The sequence below is a fragment of the Phytophthora cinnamomi genome, assembly GCF_018691715.1.
Source record: "Phytophthora cinnamomi strain GKB4 chromosome Unknown Contig5, whole genome shotgun sequence".
NCBI lineage: Eukaryota > Oomycota > Peronosporomycetes > Peronosporales > Peronosporaceae > Phytophthora > Phytophthora cinnamomi.
In genome coordinates, this window is record NW_027150938.1 from 180,035 (window position 1) to 202,740 (window position 22,706).

Below are 22,706 nucleotides of genomic sequence, written 5' to 3' on the forward strand. Positions count from 1 at the left end.
GCGAAATCCTTCTTTCAGATAAGCTTGTGCTCGCCCCCCCCCCACAACGATCACTAGGTCGAGCGCAATGGGCCAGCCAAGTTCAGGTAAATCTAAGAAGCCGAGGGCGAAGAAGAAACCCCCAGTTGACACTTCGATCGCAGCTGTGGCTGCAGTTAAAGGCGGGAGGAGCTTACGGCTTACATCGGAAGGCTATGGGGTGTCTCGAGAGTCCCTTCGTCAGCGGTGTAATGGGCTTGTGCCGCTCGACGCTAAGCCTGGACCTCAACTTGTGTATGTCTCTGAAGGTGGTTCCAATGGTGTTGAAGAGATCGTACACTATCGGGCTTTGCACGGCATTTGTGTCAGGTTCGATGAACTCCGCTGCATGATACGTGAAGCTGCAGAAACTACAGGAACCCGTCCGCTCACTGATGATTTTCCCGACGACAAATACCTACAGCGGTGGGTAACGGCCCATCCAACTTTTTCGCTGCGTCACGCCCAAATCCTGGATTCGAAACGAGCAGCCGCTTCTACTCCCGATACTGCCATGAAGTTTTACAACAATTTGAAAAGTGTGTTGATGAAGTTCGACCTGATGGACAAGCCTGAGCGTATCTGGAATTGCGACGAGACGGTTATCTGCCCTCAAGGCCATACTGGAGAGCGTGTCATATTCCCCAAAGGTTTGAGAGCAAACGTGCAGCGCTCGGACGATCGCGAAAATGTCAGTATCATGGCCTGCGTTAGTGCGGCTGGCGATAGAATGCCACCGCTGTATATTTTCAAGGGCAAGTATAAGCAGAAGAAGTGGATGGTGAATGCGGAGAAGAAGGCGCGATGTGCCGTGAGTGAAAGCTCCAACATCAATGGCAAGTTGTTTGTCCATTGGTTGAAATGGTTTGTAGCCCTCCTCCCTCCGGAGCGTCATCAACTGCTTCTTTTGGATGGTCACTTTGCTCATATTGCATGTCGGCATGGGTCTGAGGTATGTGTACAAGACTTTCGAGGATCACGGTACTCCATAGTTAAGCAAAGGTGGCCTCGAGTGTGTCCAGCCCAATATCGTCTACATAGTTTAATCAAAATAATCAAAATCTGACCTGAAATATGTCCAGCACGGATATCCCAAAGAAAATCGCTTTTATCACGAGAACAGCAACATTTTGGATGCCGACGTTGACTTCTCGTAATGGGAGCTGCACTGAGATACTATTCGTTATAGATGGCGGTTGCAATCAGGTCGAAAGTGAATCGCATTTCTCGAGTTCACACAAGAAGCAGATCTGCAACGAAAGGTAGCATCATACCCACAAAGAGCAGTCATGAAGTCGTAAAGGTGAAAGTCCACGCAGCGATAAAACTCCGGTCCGTTGTCCAATTTGGCGTACTATTGGTCGCTGATGTTCCCGCTCGACTGGTTGACGGCACGCTTCAACGTATCAAGTAGCCAAAAGCAACACGCGTAATACGTCGCAGCGACAAAAATTTTCAGAGCGCCAAGACATAGTTAGTATCTTGGCTTTCACACTCGCCTTGACATCCTGAGGGGTTGCCATACATCAAGTGAAGTGTCTTAATCGAGACACACCGGTTAATGAAGAACGCAAGCAGCACAAAGGTGTAGACGAAAACCCAGCCAATCCACGGGCATGTCCAAAATCCAGTGCTTGCCCCACTTGTCCCAATGCTCAATTGTGACGTGGACGTCCGTCTGCCAATGAGATGGCAGAGGACTCCCACGTCAATTGCTAATGCATACATTTCTGTTTACGCGGTACAGCGTAATAAAACATTGCATGGGTTATATTCGTTACATGCTATCCTACTGGTCAATATCAAGAATAATCATGATTATGGGACGCATAAACATGGAGTTTCATGAGACTTCATTGGTTAGAAATCCTTGAGATGTGCAAGAATCAAGTTTTCGAGCCGAACTTTTGATTATGGGACGCGAATCGCATATTTGGATCAAGCTACGTTTTGGATTTGTAGATTCTCATTGGTAGATCAGGATAGAATTAGGATCTGAGATTGATAGACTTTAGGATGGGACCTGAATACTTGTTTGCGTGTCCAGGTCGCCAAGAACTACTGTTTGTGCGGCGGCAATGAACCGACGCCAAACTAACGATTCAATCAATCACTTTTCAACTTCCAATTTTACTCTCAAGTGTTCGACGGGCGCCCGCCACTGCGCCCTCAAGCTTCGGGTCTTCGCATCGGTTTGTGTGACATAGTAGCACTTGCCGTGTCAAGCTTCGGTTCGAGTTCAGGAAAGGTTTACTCGTGGCCACATCGTGGGAAGCGAGTTTTACCTGTGACTATTGGAGCCAGCCACATCGTGGGGAAGCTCTAGGTTGCGAACGTGCAGCGTTTGAGGAGCACACTTCGAACAAGTGGTACATTATGACTCCGTGTGGCCGGTGGAAATACCACGTAGGGGCTTTGCCTCCGCCTAGATCGGATTGTACCTAACCTTCGCTGTGTGCTTGGCTTTCACTAGAAGTTGGTTTAGCACCAGGGCGCCTGCATTGTGTCTGCGAAAGCGGAACTTTGTAGAAGTATAACGGTCCTTGGTTACCCGGTGATAGTCCCTTGCCGCTTTTTCGATCTTTGGAGTCGGTCTATGGCCCGCTACAAGAAGGGTCGCAACCAAAGCAGTAAGAGGAAGCATCAGAAAGCGAGTGACGTCAAAGTATCATCGACGTCCAGTCCTGCTCCTCCACCTGTTACGGCGATTGACACCAGCCTTTTCTTCTCGCCAGCCGAGGCGGAGAGTTTCGCTAAACTTCAAGTGGATCTCCTCCGCCAGGTCATAGCGGTTAAGCGGGATTTGGGCAAGTTTCGCAAAGAGACTTTCTGGATCAAGGACGAGAGCATCGAGTCCGAGGTTCATCGTCAACTTCACCTGGCGTTTCTGAACCTTTTGGAGTACCAAGACAATCTTGCTGCGAAGCTTAACAGCCTTATTTGCAGTGGGTCTAACTTGACTCACTACTTTTGCTTACACGTTGCGCAACGTGTATGAGGAAGCGTAAGTACTTAGTAATTACTTAGGTTAATTATATTTGAATACACAAATATAATTTAAATCCGATAAGACTCCAAGTGACTTTGAATAGGTAAAATGAGAACTGTACTGCTTGTAAATTGATCTTCCTCCTAGATCTGCTAAAACTGTTTATCATCTATGAAAGGGGTTGACAGCGGCTGGCTGTCAGAGCCCCGCCAATATGCACGTCTCTAATTGGTAGAAAGATGCTGCTTTCTACCAATAGGATCTTTGGGTAGGTGTGGACCACTCATTGTGGTGGCCCACTTCAATGTATCAATTGGTGTGACTTACACCAATGTGAGGAAGTATCTAAACCTTTAACAGATATCCTATCTGTTAAATTCAAAAGTGACTTGTAGCCACTTGTACGTGTAACCCCGTTACATTATTCGCCAGAAACCGCAGCAACACCAAGTTGTAAAACACTTTTTGAGCTTTTGATTCCTTTTCCGTTTTATTTCGCCGTATTTTACGGATCACTCACCGAAAAATCCGTCTGTCCTACCCCTAATGACTATGTACGTGTAACCCCGTTACACCATCCCCCCTTAAGGTTAGACGCGCGGGGCCTCCGCACGTCAATCTTCTGAATTGACCATTCGTCAATTCTCCGCGTTTGGAGAAGTAATCCGCGCTCATTCAACGATGAGCGCGCCTCAAGAAAAGAAGACTCCGAAGTCGTTGGAGAGTCATCTCTCCATCGATGACTACTTCGAACGCCAGAAGGCGAAGTATGGCGACGTCGTCGACTTCGACGACGACGATGAAGACGTGGAGGACGAGAAGGACTCGTCCTCAAAGCTCAAAGACTCAGTGTCGAGCGAGTCGCTCGACCCTCATGCCAAGAACATTCGCCCGCGCGAAGGGGACGAATCGGACGCTTCGAGTTCGAAGCGTTTGCGAACTGAGAGTGATACCCCGCTCGCTTCCGCTGGGGCTCTCAGTTCTCCGTGCGCTGCAACTGCAACTCGTGATTCCAAAGCTCAAGGCTCTCCGCGCGCTGCGCCTGCAGCGCGCGAACCGTTGATGCCGTCCGCGTCCGAGATCGCGGGCCAGTATGGGAACTCGGTACCTCCGGATGAGGTGCCGCTGTACGTATGCAGCGCCATCAAAGATGACGCTGTGGCTGCCGAGCTGCACTTTGATGCGGAAACGCATCAAAGGCGCGATTATTACATCGGACTCTTCCATGAGCTCCGATGGTTTCAAAGCAAGAAGACATCTTCTCGCAGCAAAGTGCCCGAGTGGCAGGCACTTTGTCAAAGTTGGAACGCTTTTGTTGAGAACTTCAACAAGAAGCCGAGTGCTTACCGTGATCGGATTAAGCAAACGCGTGATCGCTTTGAGACGTGCGCGAAGCGTGGAAAGTTGGAGCAACTCCACGTTGCTGCGGAGGAGCCTAATGTGCCGTGCGCTGTACCTGAGGGCTTTCAGTGCGCGAAATGCTTCCCAGGCGCGGTCCGCTTGAGCGACCGCGACCTGAACGGGTACACGTCGTTCCGTGTGCCCGAGACTCTCAAAGAGCTCCGTGCTAAATTCTTAGCACGTGAGGGTTCGGGCGCTAGCGATGACCGCAGCGCTCGTACTACTTCCGCTGCACCAGCGCGTACTGTTCCTCGTACGCCCTCACCATTTCCGGAACGTCCTCCAGCAAGACGCTCCGCGGCTCCCATGTATCTTGATGGGGAGGAAATCCTCTCCAACGAATACGAAAACGAGCCCCTTGAGGGTTCGTTTTCGGGATACTATGGTCAACAATCCGCTCAACAATCCAGCGGGTTGAGCCGCGGGCGTCATGGATCGGCGGTGGCGGGGGTGGGAACACACCCCGGGTATGGTCAGCCCCGGGCTGATCAGCACGCGTCTCTCCACGACCGGGTGACCGCCGTGGAGCGTTTGCAGGGCGTTGAGTTCGCCGCCCTGAAGCAGGAGCTGGCGAACCAGAAGGCCCAAGTCGCGGCGGTCTCGCAGGCCGCCTCGAATATCCAGGTCGAGTTGGGGACCCAGATGAAGGGGTTGCTCCCGCGCGTCCGCGCGCTGGAGGAGAGGCTGCTCGTCGCCGAGGCCAAGTCCTCCGCTTCTGCCTCGGCTCCTGCCGAGGCTTCGGGTCAGCCGAGCTAGATGGCTCGTGCTGCAGGTATGGCTTCAGCCGTCCTACGTAGAAGGTCGGATGGAGGCGCATGCTAGACGGTATGTCTAGCGTGTATGCGTTGCCGTGCCGTGCCAACACAGTGAACGGCCCGATGAAGCGCGGAGCAAGCTTGATTGCTCCGAAACCCGACACTGCATGTTTAGGCGCGTTTTGTGTAGCTAACAAGACAAATGAACTAACTTTGAATTCATGTGTGTTGCCTCTGCCCACATTGTCTGCGTTCAGCTTCTGTTGATCAACAGAAGCCGCTATTGTGTCTTGGACAAACCGAATTACGGCTTGTCCTTTGGTGATGAAATTGATTGCATCCGAGCTGAAGTCATTCAGCTCGCTCTCCGCTAGAGGCCCGGCCTCTGCGTGGTTCTTCGCGGTGTCTGCGCCCTGCGCAGACCCGTGGTCTTTGTCCTTGTTGTTGGAGGAGTCTGCGCCCTGCGCAGACTCATGTGGTTTGTTCGTTGTTGCAGCTGACACTGTGCAAGTGTCAGCGGTTTCTGCAGCTGCTGTTTTGCAGTCGAAGATCCTCCCCCACTTAAAGTGGGAGCCACCACTCCGAGTAAACTCGGCAGACGGGGATGCCGCATGGCATTCACATAAAACGGTGTATGCCCGGTCCAGGCATGCACCGAGTTATTGATGGCGAATTCCGCCATCGACAAACACTCGCTCCTGTATTGGAACGAGTGAGCGTAGCTCATCAAAATATCGACGAGCACGCGATTCACGCGCTCGGTTTGGCCGTCCGTCTGCGGATGATCCGCAGTCGACATGGAAATCTGGCTCCCAAGAAGTGTAAACACTTCTTGCCACAGGTGCGCTGTGAAGCGCGGGTCTCTGTCCGACACGATGTCGGACGGCATGCCATGGTGTTTGAACACCATGTCGACGAACAGACGGGCCGTCTGCTTCGCGGTCACCTCTGCCGGCACCGCAGCAAGATGTATCATCTTGCTGAAGCGGTCGACGAAGACCACAACACCGGTATTCCCTCCGCTGTCCGGGGGAAGACCAAAGATGAAGTCCAATGACATGGACTTCCAACACTCCGACGGAGTCGGTAGTGATTGTAATGGAGCCTGCGCAAACGGCGCAGGCTTTACGCGTTGGCATACCTCGCAAGCACGGATGTACTTGCGCACCCACTTATACTGGTGGTGCCAGTAGAAGTCGCGCGTGAGAAGGACGTAAGTCTTCTCACGTCCGAGATGTCCCGCAGTCGGGGCATCATGATATTCGTACATGATCCTGAGTCGCAGGTCATGATCGTTCGGTACGACAACGCGATCCGCGTCGTCGTCGACTGCATTATAAAGCAGTAATCCGTCGTGCACTCGAAAGCAGTGTGCACGCGCACGAAGGTGTTTGGGCAGCTTCTGACGAGCCTTGTCAGAAGGCGCTGTGCCATAGGCCAGCAAGAGGTTCGCGTCCGCGTCGTGCGCGTACGCGGCCTTCACATCGTCCAGCAGAGACGACGTGGGTTTGCTCGATCGCATGGCGTCAATGGCATTGACGTCAGCAACTTCTGCGTAGTCTGGCCGACGTGATAACGCGTCGGCCACTACATTCAATCTTCCGGGTTTGTATTCGACCCGGAAGTTATACTCCGCAAAGAATGAGAGCCATCTCGCCATTCTTTGTGATATGTGTGTGTGGCGACTTCACTGCGGTGCGCAGTGAAGCATGGTCGGTGTAGACCACAAATGGTCTACTTCCAAGTAGATACACTCGGAACTTTGCGAGTGCATATTTCATGGCAAGGAGTTCCTTGTCATGTATCGGATAATTACGCTCAGCTGCTTTCAGCTGACGCGACTGGTAATAGACGACACGATCACGGCCCTCGTGATCGTGCTGCATCAACGCGCATCCGATTTCGCGATCGGATGCGTCACACACTACGTGAAATGGGCGATCTTGGTCAGCCACTGCCAAGATCGGCGCCTCAGTCAAGCCCCGCTTGACTGCATCGAATGCCTTTTGGCAATCGGGTGTCCAATTCCACACAGCTTCTTTCTTAAGAAGCTGTGACAGCGGGCGGATCTTGCCCGCGTAATCCTCCACGTACTTGCACAAGTACGTGGCCAAGCCAAGGAACTGTCTCAGTTCCTTGACACTTGAAGGCGTTGACCATTCATTGATCACTCTGACCGTTTCCGGGTCAGGGCGAACACCATTCTTCCCTACGAAACACCCGAGGACGGGTATCTCGCTCGCCCCGAAAATACACTTCTTCAGGTTCGCGTAGAGCTTATACTTTCGCATAAGCTCAAGTAGCTTCCGGAGATGCACCCGGTGCATCTCTACGTCGGTCTTCCCGTCCACAGCCCGGCTGTGGATGAACACATCATCGAAGTAGCTCGGCGCGAAGTCGCGCACCGAGCGCAACAAGTGCGTCACGCACCTGTTGAAGGTCGCAGGGGCGTTGTTAAGCCCCTGTGGCATTACTAGCCACTCCCAGAGCATGCCGCTTGGCGTGCTCACTGCCGTGAGAGGGATATCGCTCTCACGCATTAGGATTTGATAAAATCCATCTCGCAAGTCGAGAGCACTGTAAACGGTGCTCCCGGCCATCGAATCGATGATAACATCTTTTCGCGGTATCGGCGTCTGCGCCGGTACCGTCGCATCGTTCAGCTTGTTGTAGGCATGAACGATGCGCCATCCGCCCTGTGGCGTTTTGACACAGAACGTCGGAGCACTGTGCGGGGACTTTGATTCCCGCACTTGTCCTGCTTTGCGACGACCTTCAAAGAAGTCGTCGATTGCTTTTACTCGCTCTCGCGGCAGTGGCCACTGCCGCGTGACACAGTACTTCGTGCCCGGCACGAGATCAATCTCGTGCTGAATGCCCTTATCCTGCGGAAGCTCCGCAGGAATGTCTTCCGGGAGTACGTCTTTGTACTCCCTCAACAATTCGTAATAGAGACTCGACTTTAACGAGTCCCAACCTTGTTCCTCGAAGCGCTCTCGCTTCGTCTTCGCACTGAGAGTGTCTTCACTCTCAGTGGTACTTCCCATGAAGAGCTGCCTCAGCTCTTCGCTCTCGCTCTCCGTTCTTTCGCTGTTCGAAAGAACGCAGACCTGCTCGATGCGTCCATCGTGCAAGTCGCGTGTGAAGCGCTTCCAGCCATGAGCTGGAAACGAAGTCAACTCCGACGCCGTCGTCGGAAGATTAGCAAGTTCCTTTTCCTGATACTGGAATCCAGTATCGGTGCGCGTCAAGACGCTTAGCGTCTCGACATTCGGCGTCACCGCCGCAGTCTGCCCAGCAGACTGCTCTTGTTGCGTCTCGGTCCCGGACCGAGACTTGCGCAGCGTTTTCCGTTTGCGCCGTCTTCTTGTTGTGCGGAGCCGGGCTCCGCACAGTTGTTCTTCTGGTCCAGGCCCGGCCGTGGACAGTTGTTCGCCGGCGGACCCTGTCCGCGGGCGCGCGGTATCAAGCCCGGCTTGACCGCATTTTCCTTCGTGCAGCCCGGCTGCACGGTAACGTGTCCCTTCGCCGGCAGACCCTGTCTGCGGGCGCGCGATATCAAGCCCGGCTTGATCGCATGGCGCTTCGTCGTGCAGCCCGGCTGCACGACAGCATGCAAATTGCGTCAGTGCGGTACGTTTGCAACCGTCCGCACTGTTTGCAACGTCAACTCCCGGAGTTGACACGCCTTTGTCACCTCGACGCCATTCATTGGCGGAGCCCCTCATGACCGAGGGTGCGTCGGCTCCCGGAGCCGACGCGTCGTTGTCGACCTGACCGCTTCGGGTCAGGGACTGTCCCTTATACGCTTGAACGTGGGTGTTGGTTCCCGGAACCAACACATCTTTTTCCTCCGACGTGGGCAGCATTGCCGACGTGGGTCTCACTTGTGCGCGCCCTCGCGCACTTCTTGGGCACTCCGGGACAGCAGCATAAAGCGCTGTCTCGACTGGTGAGCCGCGCGCACCTGCTGGTGCGTGCGCTGCGGTAACAGGGCCATCGCTCTCTGTTCCGCTGTCGCAGCCGAAGCGCACGAGCGTGCGCTTCTTCCAGTCTATCACCGGATCATGCCGTGCAAGCCACGGCATGCCCATTACTACGTCGAACTTATCGTCCAGGTCCAGGACGATAAAGTGTTCGACAAACACTCGTTGTTTGTACGAGAAGCGCACGTTCACGACGCGCTTCTCGGTCTTCACGATGGCTGTAGTGGGTCTAACTTGACTCACTACTTTAGCTTACACGTTGCGCTACGTGTATGAGGAAGCGTAGGAGTTTATTAATAATTTGAATTAATTATACTTGAGTCCACAAGTATAATATAAATCAAATAAAACACCAAGTAGGTAGTTTAAGGTAAAATGAGAACTGTATTGTTTGTAAATTGATCTTCCTCTAAAATCTGCTAAAAACTGTTTATCATCTATGAAAGGGTTGGCAGCGGCTGTCTGTCAGAGCCCCGCTAATATGCATGTCTCTGATTGGTAGAAAGATGCTGCTTTCTACCAATAGGATCTTTGGGTATGTGTGGACCACTCATTGTGGTGGTCCACTTCAATGTATCCATTGGTGTGCCTTACACCAAGGTAAGGAAGTATTCAAAGCTTTTAACAGATATTTATCTGTTAAATTCACAAGTGGCTTGCAGCCACTTGTACATGTAACCCCGTTACACCATCCCCCCGTTAAGCTTAGACGTGTCGGTCTCGACACGTCAATTAATATTGACTGCTTGTCAATTGTTTGTGCTGGGGTTTCCGTGCTCATCCGCAATGAGCACGATCAAGCTGAAGACCACCATTGCAACAGAGTGTAAACTCTCTGTTGCTGTGTACAATGCGCGGTAGCGCGAGGTTCGCCGCTACCACGGGGACAGACAACACAGTGTCTGTGTACGATTCTTCGATGTCGACCGCGTCTATGCGTCGACATCTCTAAGCGAATTTCTGTTGCTTACCGTGATCGGGTAAGCAAGCGCCAAAGCACTTCGAGTCCTTCTCGAAGTGGCAAGTATTAGCAACTCCACGCTGTTGCGGTGGAGGCTGGTGTCCGTGCGCCGTGCGCACTGTCCGTCCAGGTGGCGGTGCATATTAGCAACCGCGACCACAACAGGTATACTATATGTATACCTGAGAGCTTCAATGATCTCCGTGCTAATTATCTAGCACGCGAGTCGTCAGGCGTTGTAGATTACTACAGCGCTCGCACTACCTTCTTGCTGGTAGTGCGTGTTGGGTTTCGTACTCCTTCACCATGTCCGGAACGTCTTCCATAAGGACGTTCCGTGGTTCCCACGTGTCGTGTTGGGGAGGGAAACCTCTCCAACGAATGCGAAAACAATCCGGACCTCGGATTGTTTTCCTATGATCAACAATTCGCTGGACGATCCAGCGAATTTCTCCGCGTGCGTCTCGCAGCGGTGGCGGAGGTGGTGGAAACACGCTCCGATGGTCAACGCCGTGTTGACCTTCATCTCGTGTTGCTCCACGACCAAGTGACGGTCGTGGAGTACTTTCAGAGCGCGGCGATTGCCGCTCTGTTCCTTCGTGTCCCGGCTCTGGCGGTCTCCCAGACCGCCTTGAACGTGTCGGTCGGGCTGTAGGCCCGACTGTATTAACTGCTCCAGCGCGACTACGCGCTGGAGAGGGTTTCCCCTGTCGAGTCTGTCTCTTCGGGTCAGACGAGCCACTTGGCTCGTGCTGGAAGTATGGCTTTAACCGCCCGACATAAAATGTCGGGTGGAGCCGCATGCTAGACGGTATGTCTAGCGTGTATGCGTTACCGTGGCGTGCCATCACCGTGAATGGCCCGATGAAGCGCGGAGCAAGCTTGCTTGCTCCGAAATCCGAAACTGCATGTTTGGGCAGGTTTTGAGTAGATAACAAAACCAATGAATTCACGTTGAATTCATGTGTTGCCCCTGCCACTATTATCGGCGTTCAGCTTCTGTTTATCCACAGAAGCTGCAATCGTGTCCTGGACAAACCGAATTACGGCTTGTCTTTTATTGATAAAGTCAATCGCATCCGAGCTGAACTCGTTCAGCTCGCTCTCCGCAAGAGGCCCGGCCTCTGCGTGGTTCTTCGCGGTGTCTGCGCCCTGCGCAGACCCGTGGTCCTTGTTCCTTGTGGAGTCTGTGCCGAGCACAGACTCGTTTTCCTTGTTCTGGGGGTCAGCGCACTGCGCTGACCGTTGGTTCTTCCTGCCAAGGTCTGCGACCCGCGCAGACCTGGTTGTCTTGGCCCTTGTTGTCGCGGCTGACACCGTGCAAGTGTCAGCGGCTTCTGCAGCTGCTGTTTTGCAGTCGTAGATCCTCCCCCACTTAAAGTGGGAGCCACCACTCCGAGTAAACTCGGCAGACGGGGATGCCGCATGGCATTCACATAAAACGGTGTATGCCCGGTCCAGGCATGCACCGAGTTGTTGATGGCGAATTCCGCCATCGACAAACACTCGCTCCTGTATTGGAACGAGTGAGCGTAGCTCATCAAAATATCGACGAGCACGCGATTCACGCGCTCGGTTTGGCCGTCCGTCTGCGGATGATCCGCAGTCGACATGGAAAGCTGGCTCCCAAGAAGTGTAAACACTTCTTGCCACAGGTGCGCTGTGAAGCGCGGGTCTCTGTCCGACACGATGTCGGACGGCATGCCATGGTGTTTGAACACCATGTCGACGAACAGACGGGCCGTCTGCTTCGCGGTCACCTCTGCCGGCACCGCAGCAAGATGTATCATCTTGCTGAAGCGGTCGACGAAGACCACAACACCGGTATTCCCTCCGCTGTCCGGGGGAAGACCAAAGATGAAGTCCAATGACATGGACTTCCAACACTCCGACGGAGTCGGTAGTGATTGTAATGGAGCCTGCGCAAACGGCGCAGGCTTTACGCGTTGGCATACCTCGCAAGCACGGATGTACTTGCGCACCCACTTATACTGGTGGTGCCAGTAGAAGTCGCGCGTGAGAAGGACGTAAGTCTTCTCACGTCCGAGATGTCCCGCAGTCGGGGCATCATGATATTCGTACATGATCCTGAGTCGCAGGTCATGGTCATTCGGTACGACAACGCGATCCGCGTCGTCGTCGACTGCATTATAAAGCAGTAATCCGTCGTGCACTCGAAAGCAGTGTGCACGCGCACGAAGGTGTTTGGGCAGCTTCTGACGAGCCTTGTCAGAAGGCGCTGTGCCATAGGCCAGCAAGAGGTTCGCGTCCGCGTCGTGCGCGTACGCGGCCTTCACATCGTCCAGCAGAGACGACGTGGGTTTGCTCGATCGCATGGCGTCAATGGCATTGACGTCAGCAACTTCTGCGTAGTCTGGCCGACGTGATAACGCGTCGGCCACTACATTCAATCTTCCGGGTTTGTATTCGACCCGGAAGTTATACTCCGCAAAGAATGAGAGCCATCTCGCCATTCTTTGTGATATGTGTGGCGACTTCACTGCGGTGCGCAGTGAAGCATGGTCGGTGTAGACCACAAATGGTCTACTTCCAAGTAGATACACTCGGAACTTTGCGAGTGCATATTTCATGGCAAGGAGTTCCTTGTCATGTATCGGATAATTACGCTCAGCTGCTTTCAGCTGACGCGACTGGTAATAGACGACACGATCACGGCCCTCGTGATCGTGCTGCATCAACGCGCATCCGATCGCGAAATCGGATGCGTCACACACTACGTGAAATGGGCGATCTTGGTCAGCCACTGCCAAGATCGGCGCCTCAGTCAAGCCCCGCTTGACTGCATCGAATGCCTTTTGGCAATCGGGTGTCCAATTCCACACAGCTTCTTTCTTAAGAAGCTGTGACAGCGGGCGGATCTTGCCCGCGTAATCCTCCACGTACTTGCACAAGTACGTGGCCTACGTGGCCAAGCCAAGGAACTGCCTCAGTTCCTTGACACTTGAAGGCGTTGACCATTCATTGATCACTCTGACCGTTTCCGGGTCAGGGCGAACACCATTCTTCCCTACGAAACACCCGAGGACGGGTATCTCGCTCGCCCCGAAAATACACTTCTTCAGGTTCGCGTAGAGCTTATGCTTTCGTATAAGCTCAAGTAGCTTCCGGAGATGCACCCGGTGCATCTCTACGTCGGTCTTCCCGTCCACAGCCCGGCTGTGGATGAACACATCATCGAAGTAGCTCGGCGCGAAGTCGCGCACCGAGCGCAACAAGTGCGTCACGCACCTGTTGAAGGTTGCAGGGGCGTTCTTAAGCCCCTGTGGCATTACTAGCCACTCCCAGAGCATGCCGCTTGGCGTGCTCACTGCCGTGAGAGGGATATCGCTCTCACGCATTAGGATCTGATAGAATCCATCTCGCAAGTCGAGAGCACTGTAAACGGTGCTCCCGGCCATCGAATCGATGATAACATCTTTTCGCGGTATCGGCGTCTGCGCCGGTACCGTCGCATCGTTCAGCTTGTTGTAGGCATGAACGATGCGCCATCCGCCCTGTGGCGTTTTGACACAGAACGTCGGAGCACTGTGATGGGACTTTGATTCCCGCACTTGTCCTGCTTTACGACGACTTTCAAAGAAGTCGTCGATCGCTTTCACTTGCTCTCGCGGCAGTGGCCACTGCCGCGTGACACAGTACTTCGTGCCCGGCACGAGATCAATCTCGTGCTGAATGCCCTTATCCTGCGGAAGCTCCGCAGGAATGTCTTCCGGGAGTACGTCTTTGTACTCCTTCAACAATTCGTAATAGAGACTCGACTTTAACGAGTCCCAACCTTGTTCCTCGAAGCGCTCTCGCTTCGTCTTCGCACTGAGAGTGTCTTCACTCTCAGTGGTACTTCCCATGAAGAGCTGCCTCAGCTCTTCGCTCTCGCTCGCCGTTCTTTCGCTGTCCGAAAGAACGCAGACTTGCTCGATGCATCCATCGTGCAAGTCGCGCGTGAAGCGCTTCCAGCTCATGGCTGGAAGCGAAGTCAACTCCGACGCCCTCGTCGGAGGATTAGCGAGTTCCTTTTCCTGATACTGGAATCCAGTATCGGTGCGCGTCAAGACGCTTAGCGTCTCGACATTCGGCGTCACCGCCGCAGTCTGCCCAGCAGACTGCTCTTGTTGCGTCTCGGTCCCGGACCGAGACTTGCGCAGCGTTTTCCGTTTGCGCCGTCTTCTTGTTGTGCGGAGCCGGGCTCCGCACAGTTGTTCTTCTGGTCCAGGCCCGGCCGTGGACAGTTGTTCGCCGGCGGACCCTGTCCGCGGGCGCGCGGTATCAAGCCCGGCTTGACCGCATTTTCCTTCATGCAGCCCGGCTGCACGGTAACGTGTCCCTTCGCCGGCAGACCCTGTCTGCGGGCGCGCGATATCAAGCCCGGCTTGATCGCATGGCGCTTCGTCGTGCAGCCCGGCTGCACGACAGCATGCAAATTGCGTCAGTGCGGTACGTTTGCAACCGTCCGCACTGTTTGCAGCGTCAACTCCCGGAGTTGACACGCCTTCGTCACCTCGACGCCATTCATTGGCGGAGCCCCTCATGACCGAGGGTGCGTCGGCTCCCGGAGCCGACGCGTCGTTGTCGACCTGACCGCTTCGGGTCAGGGACTGTCCCTTACACGCTTGAACGTGGGTGTTGGTTCCCGGAACCAACACATCTTTTTCTTCCGACGTCGGCAGCATTGCCGACGTGGGTCTCACTTGTGCGCGTCCTCGCGCACTTCTTGGGCACTCCGGGACAGCAGCATTAAGCGCTGTCTCGACTGGTGAGCCGCGCGCACCTGCTGGTGCGTGCGCTGCGGTAACAGGGCCATCGCTCTCTGTTCCGCTGTCGCAGCCGAAGCGCACGAGCGTGCGCTTCTTCCAGTCTATCACCGGATCATGCCGTGCAAGCCACGGCATGCCCATTACTACGTCGAACTTATCGTCCAGGTCCAGGACGATAAAGTGTTCGACAAACACCCGTTGTTTGTACGAGAAGCGCACGTTCACGACGCGCTTCTCGGTCTTCACGATGGCACCTGTTGCCAGTCGTACCTCCAGAAGACTTCGAGGTGTATCTACCTCCTCGAAGTCAAGTCTCGGCAGGCTTCGTAGTCGAACAAAGTTGTTCGACGCGCCTGAATCTACCAAAACTCGAAGAGAGTCACTCGCTCTCTTCGAGTAAACCTTCAGGATGACTAGGTTCGGCCTGTCATCTTGTTTCTTGCAGTGAGAGCTAGTCTCACTGGGGGCTGCAGTCCTCAGTGTCGCGTGCCCGATGTCGGCACGCGCGACTGCATTACCAGTAGGGCGCCCCGCGCCTACTGGATGTTCGCGTTTTTTGTTGGTCCGCGGCGATGCCTAGCATCGCCACGACGGCCACCTCCAGGGGGCACGGGAGCCGTGCACTCTCTGGCAAAGTGACCGATCCTTCCGCAACGGAAGCATCGCACGTTATTTCCGTGCTGCTGGTGACCAGCAGCCGTTGCATTCGAGAGGTCCATTGGTTCCGGACCTCCCGTGCTCACTACCGGGCGCGGTTGCGACCTCGGCACGCTCGCATGCAGTTTAGCCTGCGGCAGGCTAAACTCTTCTTGCATGGCAAGGGTGATTGCAACTTCGAGAGTACTCGGGTACTCTCGGAAGAGATAGGTCTTCACGGGCCCATCTCTAAGTCCCTTCATGAACGTGACGACCTTGGTCGCCTCGTCAATCGGGTTAGTCACGATATTTGATACCAAATATCGTGCGCGCTGCGCGTAAGCATGGACGTCATGCTTACCCTGCTCAAGTTCGAGGAACTCCGCCCTCGACCGGAACTCGTTTTGCGGGGCTCAAACGCTTGTCTGAGCTCCTCTTTGAACACTTCGTACGTGCTGAAGCACGTAGGATCGGAGAGTCGGTGTCCATACGCCCAACTCCTTGCGCGTCCGCCAAGGCAGGACATGGCGAACGCGACCTTCGACAGCGGGTCGACGATGCGTCGAGCCGCTATGGCTGTGTCGAGCTCGACAAGCCATCGGAGGAGAGGCTCGCCCTCTCTTCCCACGTAATTGCTTACGCTCAACTTTAATGGTTGAGCACGCGGTGTCGTCCCTGACGACGCCGTCACTGAGGAAGCAGCATCACGCTGCTCCTTCATGATGAAGCCCAGAGCAACACCATGTTGCTCCGTCGGCGATAGCGTACGCAGCATCGTGGCTATCGCCGCTTCTCCGATGACTGTTGACAGTCGTTGGAGGGCCTCCCACTCTGGATCCGACAGGTGGGGGCAGTCCGCGCGTGCAACATGCGTTGCAGGCGTGTTGGAGCTCTCCATGGGCACCTCCGTGCTCATGTGGTTCTCGGCTCCGCGTTCGTACACCTCGTACGAACGTCAAGCAGTCGGTCGTTGGACGGACTACAAAGTGTTACCAGGTGTAGTGGGTCTAACTTGACTCACTACTTTTGCTTACACGTTGCGCAACGTGTATGAGGAAGCGTAAGTACTTAGTAATTACTTAGGTTAATTATATTTGAATACACAAATATAATTTAAGTAAGAAAAGGATTCCAAGTGACTTTGATTAGGTAAAATGAGAACTGTATTGTTTGTAAATTGATCTTCCTCCTAGATCTGCTAAAACTGTTTATCATCTATGAAAGAGGTTGACAGCGGCTGGCTGTCAGAGCCCCGCCAATATGCACGTCTCTAATTGGTAGAAAGATGCTGCTTTCTACCAATAGGATCTTTGGGTAGGTGTGGACCACTCATTGTGGTGGCCCACTTCAATGTATCCATTGGTGTGCCTTACACCAAGGTGAGGAAGTATCTAAAACTTTTAACAGATATTTATCTGTTAAATTCACAAGTGGCTTGTAGCCACTTGTACGTGTAACCCCGTTACATTATTCGCCAGAAACCGCAGCAACACCAAGTTGTAAAACACTTTTTGAGCTTTTGATTCCTTTTCCGTTTTATTTCGCCGTATTTTACGGATCACTCACCGAAAAATCCGTCTGTCCTACCCCTAATGACTATGACAAGGAGTAGGGCAGCTGAGAGTGAATCGCCTAACCCGCGGCAACGCCAAGTGCCACGGACGGCTCAAACGGAGGCGGCAACGCCGCAGGAAGCTCACTACGAAGTCCCACCCGCCGGAACGGCAAACGTTGCACCTGACGCAATGTCAATGCAACAGTTAATGATCTGGTTAACGCACCAACAGCAAACGTATCAGACGCAGATGCAAACGCAATTTCAAATGCAAATGCAGCAAGCCAATAACCGTTTTGAAAGCTTGCTCGCATCGCAAGGTGAACGACGGAAGAAGGATCCTCCCATGTATGAAGGGAAATTCGGTGAAGATTTGAAACTATGGATCTTTATCATGGAGGAATATTACGCTAACAAGCGCGGATTGATGGATGCTGATACGTCCGATTTTGTGACCATGATATCCAGCGGTTTAGGTAAATCTGTGCTGAACTGGTATCGCGCTTTTTCGTCAGATTGTGAAGCGGCAGGAGTTCCCAAAACATGGCAATTGTTTAAGGCGAAGCTACGTGAACGCTTTCGTCCCAAAGACTTTGAATACAATCTACGTGAGCGATTGTTTCAGCTGAAACAGCACGGGACCATCCATGAATATGTGTCATCGTTTCAGGATCTGATGTCTCAATCCGAGTTGGAGATTTCGGAGATGGAGAAGCGGTTCTACTTTCAGAACGGACTTCGGCCGGAGACAGCGAAAAAGGTGAAGGAGCTCAGTCCAAGATTCTTGCATGAAGTAATTGAGATTGCAACGAGTTTCGAGTTTGCTCACTATGGAGGACTCTCGGCAAAGACCACGGCGAATCACCAGCCTTGTTCGAAAGCGTCATCATCTGTGAAACCAGCGGCTAACAATACAAGCAAGCCGCCGGAGCGAAAGCTGCCACCGAAGAGTGGACCAAAAGAGGATTGGAGAAAGTCCGTCACTTGTCATAATTGTGGACAAGTCGGTCATATCAAGCCGCAATGCAAGTCCACCAAGGAAATCAATCACTATGTTGGCGGATCATTCTACGCCATTTTGGAAGTGAAAGCTTTAGCCTACAATCAGGAGGAGGCAGCGACTGACGTCTCAATATTCGTCGACAATGGAAGCAGCCTCAACGGTGTCACTGAAGATCTAGCTGTACGGCTTCAGCTGGACATCAAGGAGCATCCTGACGACATGATGACAGTTCGTCTAGGATACAACCAAACAGTGCAAAGACCGAGACGTACCGTCGAAATGATGTTGCACATTTCGGATTTCCCGGTGACGTGTGAAACGTTTACGGTCATGCCTGTCCTGGAGGATAAGGATGTGCTCCTCGGAATGAAGTAGCTTCGGGAGAATAACCCGGACACCGATTGGGAACGTTTACTATTGTGCCCGCGTACAAGGACCGAGGAACCTCAGGCTCTTCAATTGGTGGTACCTAACAGACCTCGAACGCGTATGATCGGAGGCCGTCGTTTCAAGAACGCAAACCAGAACCGCGAAATCTTCCATTACTACCGTCGTCATGGTCACAAGGGTGCGTTCGGTGAAACGAAACCGATCACAACGAAGCAATTTCTGAAGGAACTCCGCAAAGGGAAGGATATCAAAGCTGTGTTTGTTGTCAATCCACACGACTCAGAAAAGGCTGAGCGTTTTAAGCAACAAGAATGGGAGGCACTGGTGAACAACCCCGCATATGAAGTCTTGCTCAAGTATCGCGATACTGTGTTTCGCACTGAGCTGCCAAGTACCACACACCCTGTCCGCGAAGGGATTGAACACGAAACTCAACTCCAGCCGGGAACACAACCGATTTCGGTGAAATAATGGCGCCAAAGCCCGGAACACCGAACGGTGATCCAGGATTGGACGAAAGAGATGGCGCAGGCAGGCATTATTCGACCTAGCACCTCTGCATTCAGCGCTCCGACGTTCTGCGTCAAGAAGCCCGTGGGTTGGCGCATTGTGCACAATTATCGTCAACTCAATAGTGCCACCATTTTGCCAGCGATATCGATGCCGAGAAAGGAGGACACATTTGACGCGATGGGCGGTAGTTACTGGTTCTCCTGCATGGACCTCTTGTGGGGATACGATCAGGTTAAACTTCGTGAATCTGATATTCCATTTACTGCTTTTTCGACGCCCGATGGGCTGTTTGAGTATCTTGTAACCCCGATGGGTTTGAGCGGTAGTCCGGGCACATTTAACAGGCTGTTACAGCGAGTGTTCAGTGACTTGCACGATGTGATGCGCATCTATTTTGACGACATCTACGTTTTTACGCAAGACAAGGACGTGCTGGTGCATGTCGACGCGTTGGACAGAGTGCTTCAACGGTGGCAAGAACAGCGATTGTACGTAAAATTGTCGAGGTGTCAATTCTGCGTTGAAGAGATCCCCTGTCTCGGTGACTTTGTGGGTCGTCATGGTGCTCGAATGGACCCTGACAAAGTGCGCGTGATCAGCGACTGGCCGATTCCATGTACCAAGAAACAAATGGAAAGCTTCTTAGGTACGACTGTCTACGTCTCACGTTTTTGCGCCGACTTCGCACAATTTGCAGGCCCACTGCACGAAAGTACTAAGGGTTTACGCCCAAAGGAAATGTAACATTTGTCTGAGCATCAGTTGGAATGCTTCCATGAACTCAAACGCCGTCTTTCCACCCCTCCTGTACTACAACTTCCTGATTTCGACAAACCGTTTGGTATTCGTATGGATGCCTCGAATTTTGCCATAGGGGGAGTCTTGTTTCAAAACGAGGGAGGGTTGAAGCATCCGATTGCATACACAGGACGCAAAATGAAACCAGCGGAACTCAACTACCATGTTCGTGAGCAGGAGTTACTGGCTATCATGCATGCCCGTCGCGTGTGGAGAGTTTACCTTCTCGATCGCCCATTTACCGTGGAGACAGACCACAAGAGCATCGAGACTATATTGACGCAAAGGACAACCAATCGTCGTGTTGCGCACTGGTTTAACGAGCTAGCTGAATTCCAACCGCAGTTCAAGTGGATTCCAGGAGAAAGTAATCAAGTGTCGGACGCAATGTCCCGAAACCCACTCTTTGAGCATAAAGCCGCTAGTTAGTCTCAGCGAGCTCATCGAAGCTGCTCGAAACCGTGAAATTATTACTAGCATCCAAACGCCAAGTGCGACTGTGACGCACTCGGCCAAACAACTGTACCCTACCGACCGGACAGTTCAGGAGTTGTTGCAGAGTATTACTAGTGGTAAAGAGGTACTACTCTACTCTGTGAAGAATGGATTGCTATTTTACCAAACGAGAGATGATGAAAATGCTCGACTGGTAATCCGGATAATGAAGATCTGAAGAACCGTGTTATTTGTGAAAACCACGATGTGGTCACGGCAGGTCACCCCGGATACTTTAAGACATACTTGGGTGTCCAGAAAAGTATTACTGGCCCAAGATGTCGAAATACATTTAACGTTATGTCAACACGTGTGAACGTTGTCAGCGGAATAAGGCACGCCAAACGAAGCCGCCCGGACTACTACAGCATTTGGAGATTGCAGGAGGTAGATGGGTTGATGTGTCGATGGTCTTTATGATTGCACTGCCGAGCACGGAAACCGGAAAAGACGCCATTATGGTTATTGTGGACCGGTTGACGAAGCGTGCGAAGTTCATAGCAACAAATACAAATGCGACAGCAGAAGAGACTGCTGCGCTATTCATGGTCAATTATGTGAAAGACCATGGCGTGCAGAAATCGATCGTTTCTGACAGAGACTCCAAATTTACGTCCAAGTTCTGGCAAGAAGTGATCAAGACTTTGGAGACGACCCACAATCTGTCGTCTGCCTTTCGCTCACAGACTGATGGTCAGACCGAACGTACTAATCGGTTTATTGAAGACTATCTTCGGGGTGTTGTGAACCCATTCCAAAATGACTGGGATGAATATTTGCATCTCGCTGAATTCGCGTACAATAGACGTGTTCATTCCTCAATCGGTATGTCACCGTTTAGGCTGATCTGGGATATGTGCCCTATATGCCAGATGATGTGGCTAGGGACCCGGAATTTGAACAGTTGCACAAATCGGCGCAAGAATTTCTGCTCAAGCAAGATGCAATTTTGAAGATGGCACAAGATGCAATGAGTGAAGCACAAACTCGTATGAAGTCTTACTACGACAAGAACAGGCTTGCTCAAGACTTCAAACCTGGAGATATGGTACTCCTAGATGGACGAAACTTGGACATTCGTCATAAAGGCTTCGCACAGTCAAAGAAGCTCGCACCGCGGATTATTGGACCTTACCCGGTTGTGAAACAAATTCATCGTGACTCATACGAGCTGAAGTTATCGAAGGGTCTCAAGTTTCATCCCATATTTCACACCTCATTGCTCAAGACATATCGCAGTGATGAATCACGGAGCCAAAGTGTGAACAAAGTGATTTTGAAGGACGGTACGGAAGGTCAACTTGTGCGCGAAGTCATTGGTCATCGTAACAAGAAGAAGAAACTCCTATACCGGATTTGGTGGCTTGGTGAATCACGCGAAGAAGCAACGTGGGAACCAGTAGAGAACCTGAATCAGATTCCAGGTCTCATTGACAAGTACTGGGAAACGAAGAAGAAGAGAAAGCCAGCTTCGAAATAGCGGGGTCTTCTAGGAAGGGAGGTCATGTGACGTGGACGTCCGTCTGCCAATGAGATGGCAGAGGACTCCCACGTCAATTGCTAATGCATACATTTCTGTTTACGCGGTACAGCGTAATAAAACATTGCATGGGTTATATTCGTTACATGCTATCCTACTGGTCAATATCAAGAATAATCATGATTATGGGACGCATAAACATGGAGTTTCATGAGACTTCATTGGTTAAAAATCCTTGAGATGTGCAAGAATCAAGTTTTCGAGCCGAACTTTTGATTATGGGACGCGAATCGCATATTTGGATTAGCTACGTTTTGGATTTGTAGATTCTCATTGGTAGATCAGGATAGATTAGGATCTGAGATTGATAGACTTTAGGATGGGACCTGAATACTTGTTTGCGTGTCCAGGTTGGCCAGCACCCTGCTGAGCGAGAACACTCCTCTCCCCGATCAGCATCTCGTTCTCCACCGCCCACCCAAGAAGGCACTCGTCTCCTCGATTCCGTCCGAGGCAAGAACCCTCGCTCCTAGTAAGTTCGTCTGGTCCGCCTGCAGGCGGTGGCGATCTCATGATTCGAATTACTGCATTCGACGTAGATGCAGTCAGAGCCACCGCCACTGCGACAAATACAAGAGCTGCGCTGGTCTTCATGTCCGAGTATCTTACCTCTTGTTGGTCAATTTTCGATTGAGAAATGCCCAAACGACCAAGCCACGCCGGTCATCGCCACTTAAGTATTGGTTTCGTGCGATCCTCGCATCGGACGCTGTGGATCTTTGCCCCAGACGCTTAACCGCCCATTATTCATGCAAACGTACCAATACAAGTACTTCTGGTGCTAGGTTAACGGACTGGATGGTGAGGATTAACGGGCAATGAGGTGCCGCTAGCCGATCTTTATTCGGCTAGACGGACACCATGCTCTTGTTGTTGAATTAGGTACATGCACGA

The 22,706-nt window shown here is 52.4% G+C and overlaps 1 protein-coding gene across 1 annotated transcript; it reads left to right on the forward strand.

Annotated features, from left to right (window-relative positions):
• Positions 1 to 565: 565 nt before the first annotated feature.
• Positions 566 to 22,446, forward strand: IUM83_09704 (putative TRAF3-interacting protein; the record flags this gene model as incomplete). The annotated part of the gene is made up of 3 exons (XM_067934159.1): positions 566 to 882; positions 22,163 to 22,284; positions 22,352 to 22,446. The coding sequence occupies 3 exons, from the start codon at positions 566 to 568 to the stop codon at positions 22,444 to 22,446; spliced, it is 534 nt and encodes a 177-aa protein (XP_067799285.1).
• Positions 22,447 to 22,706: the final 260 nt, after the last annotated feature.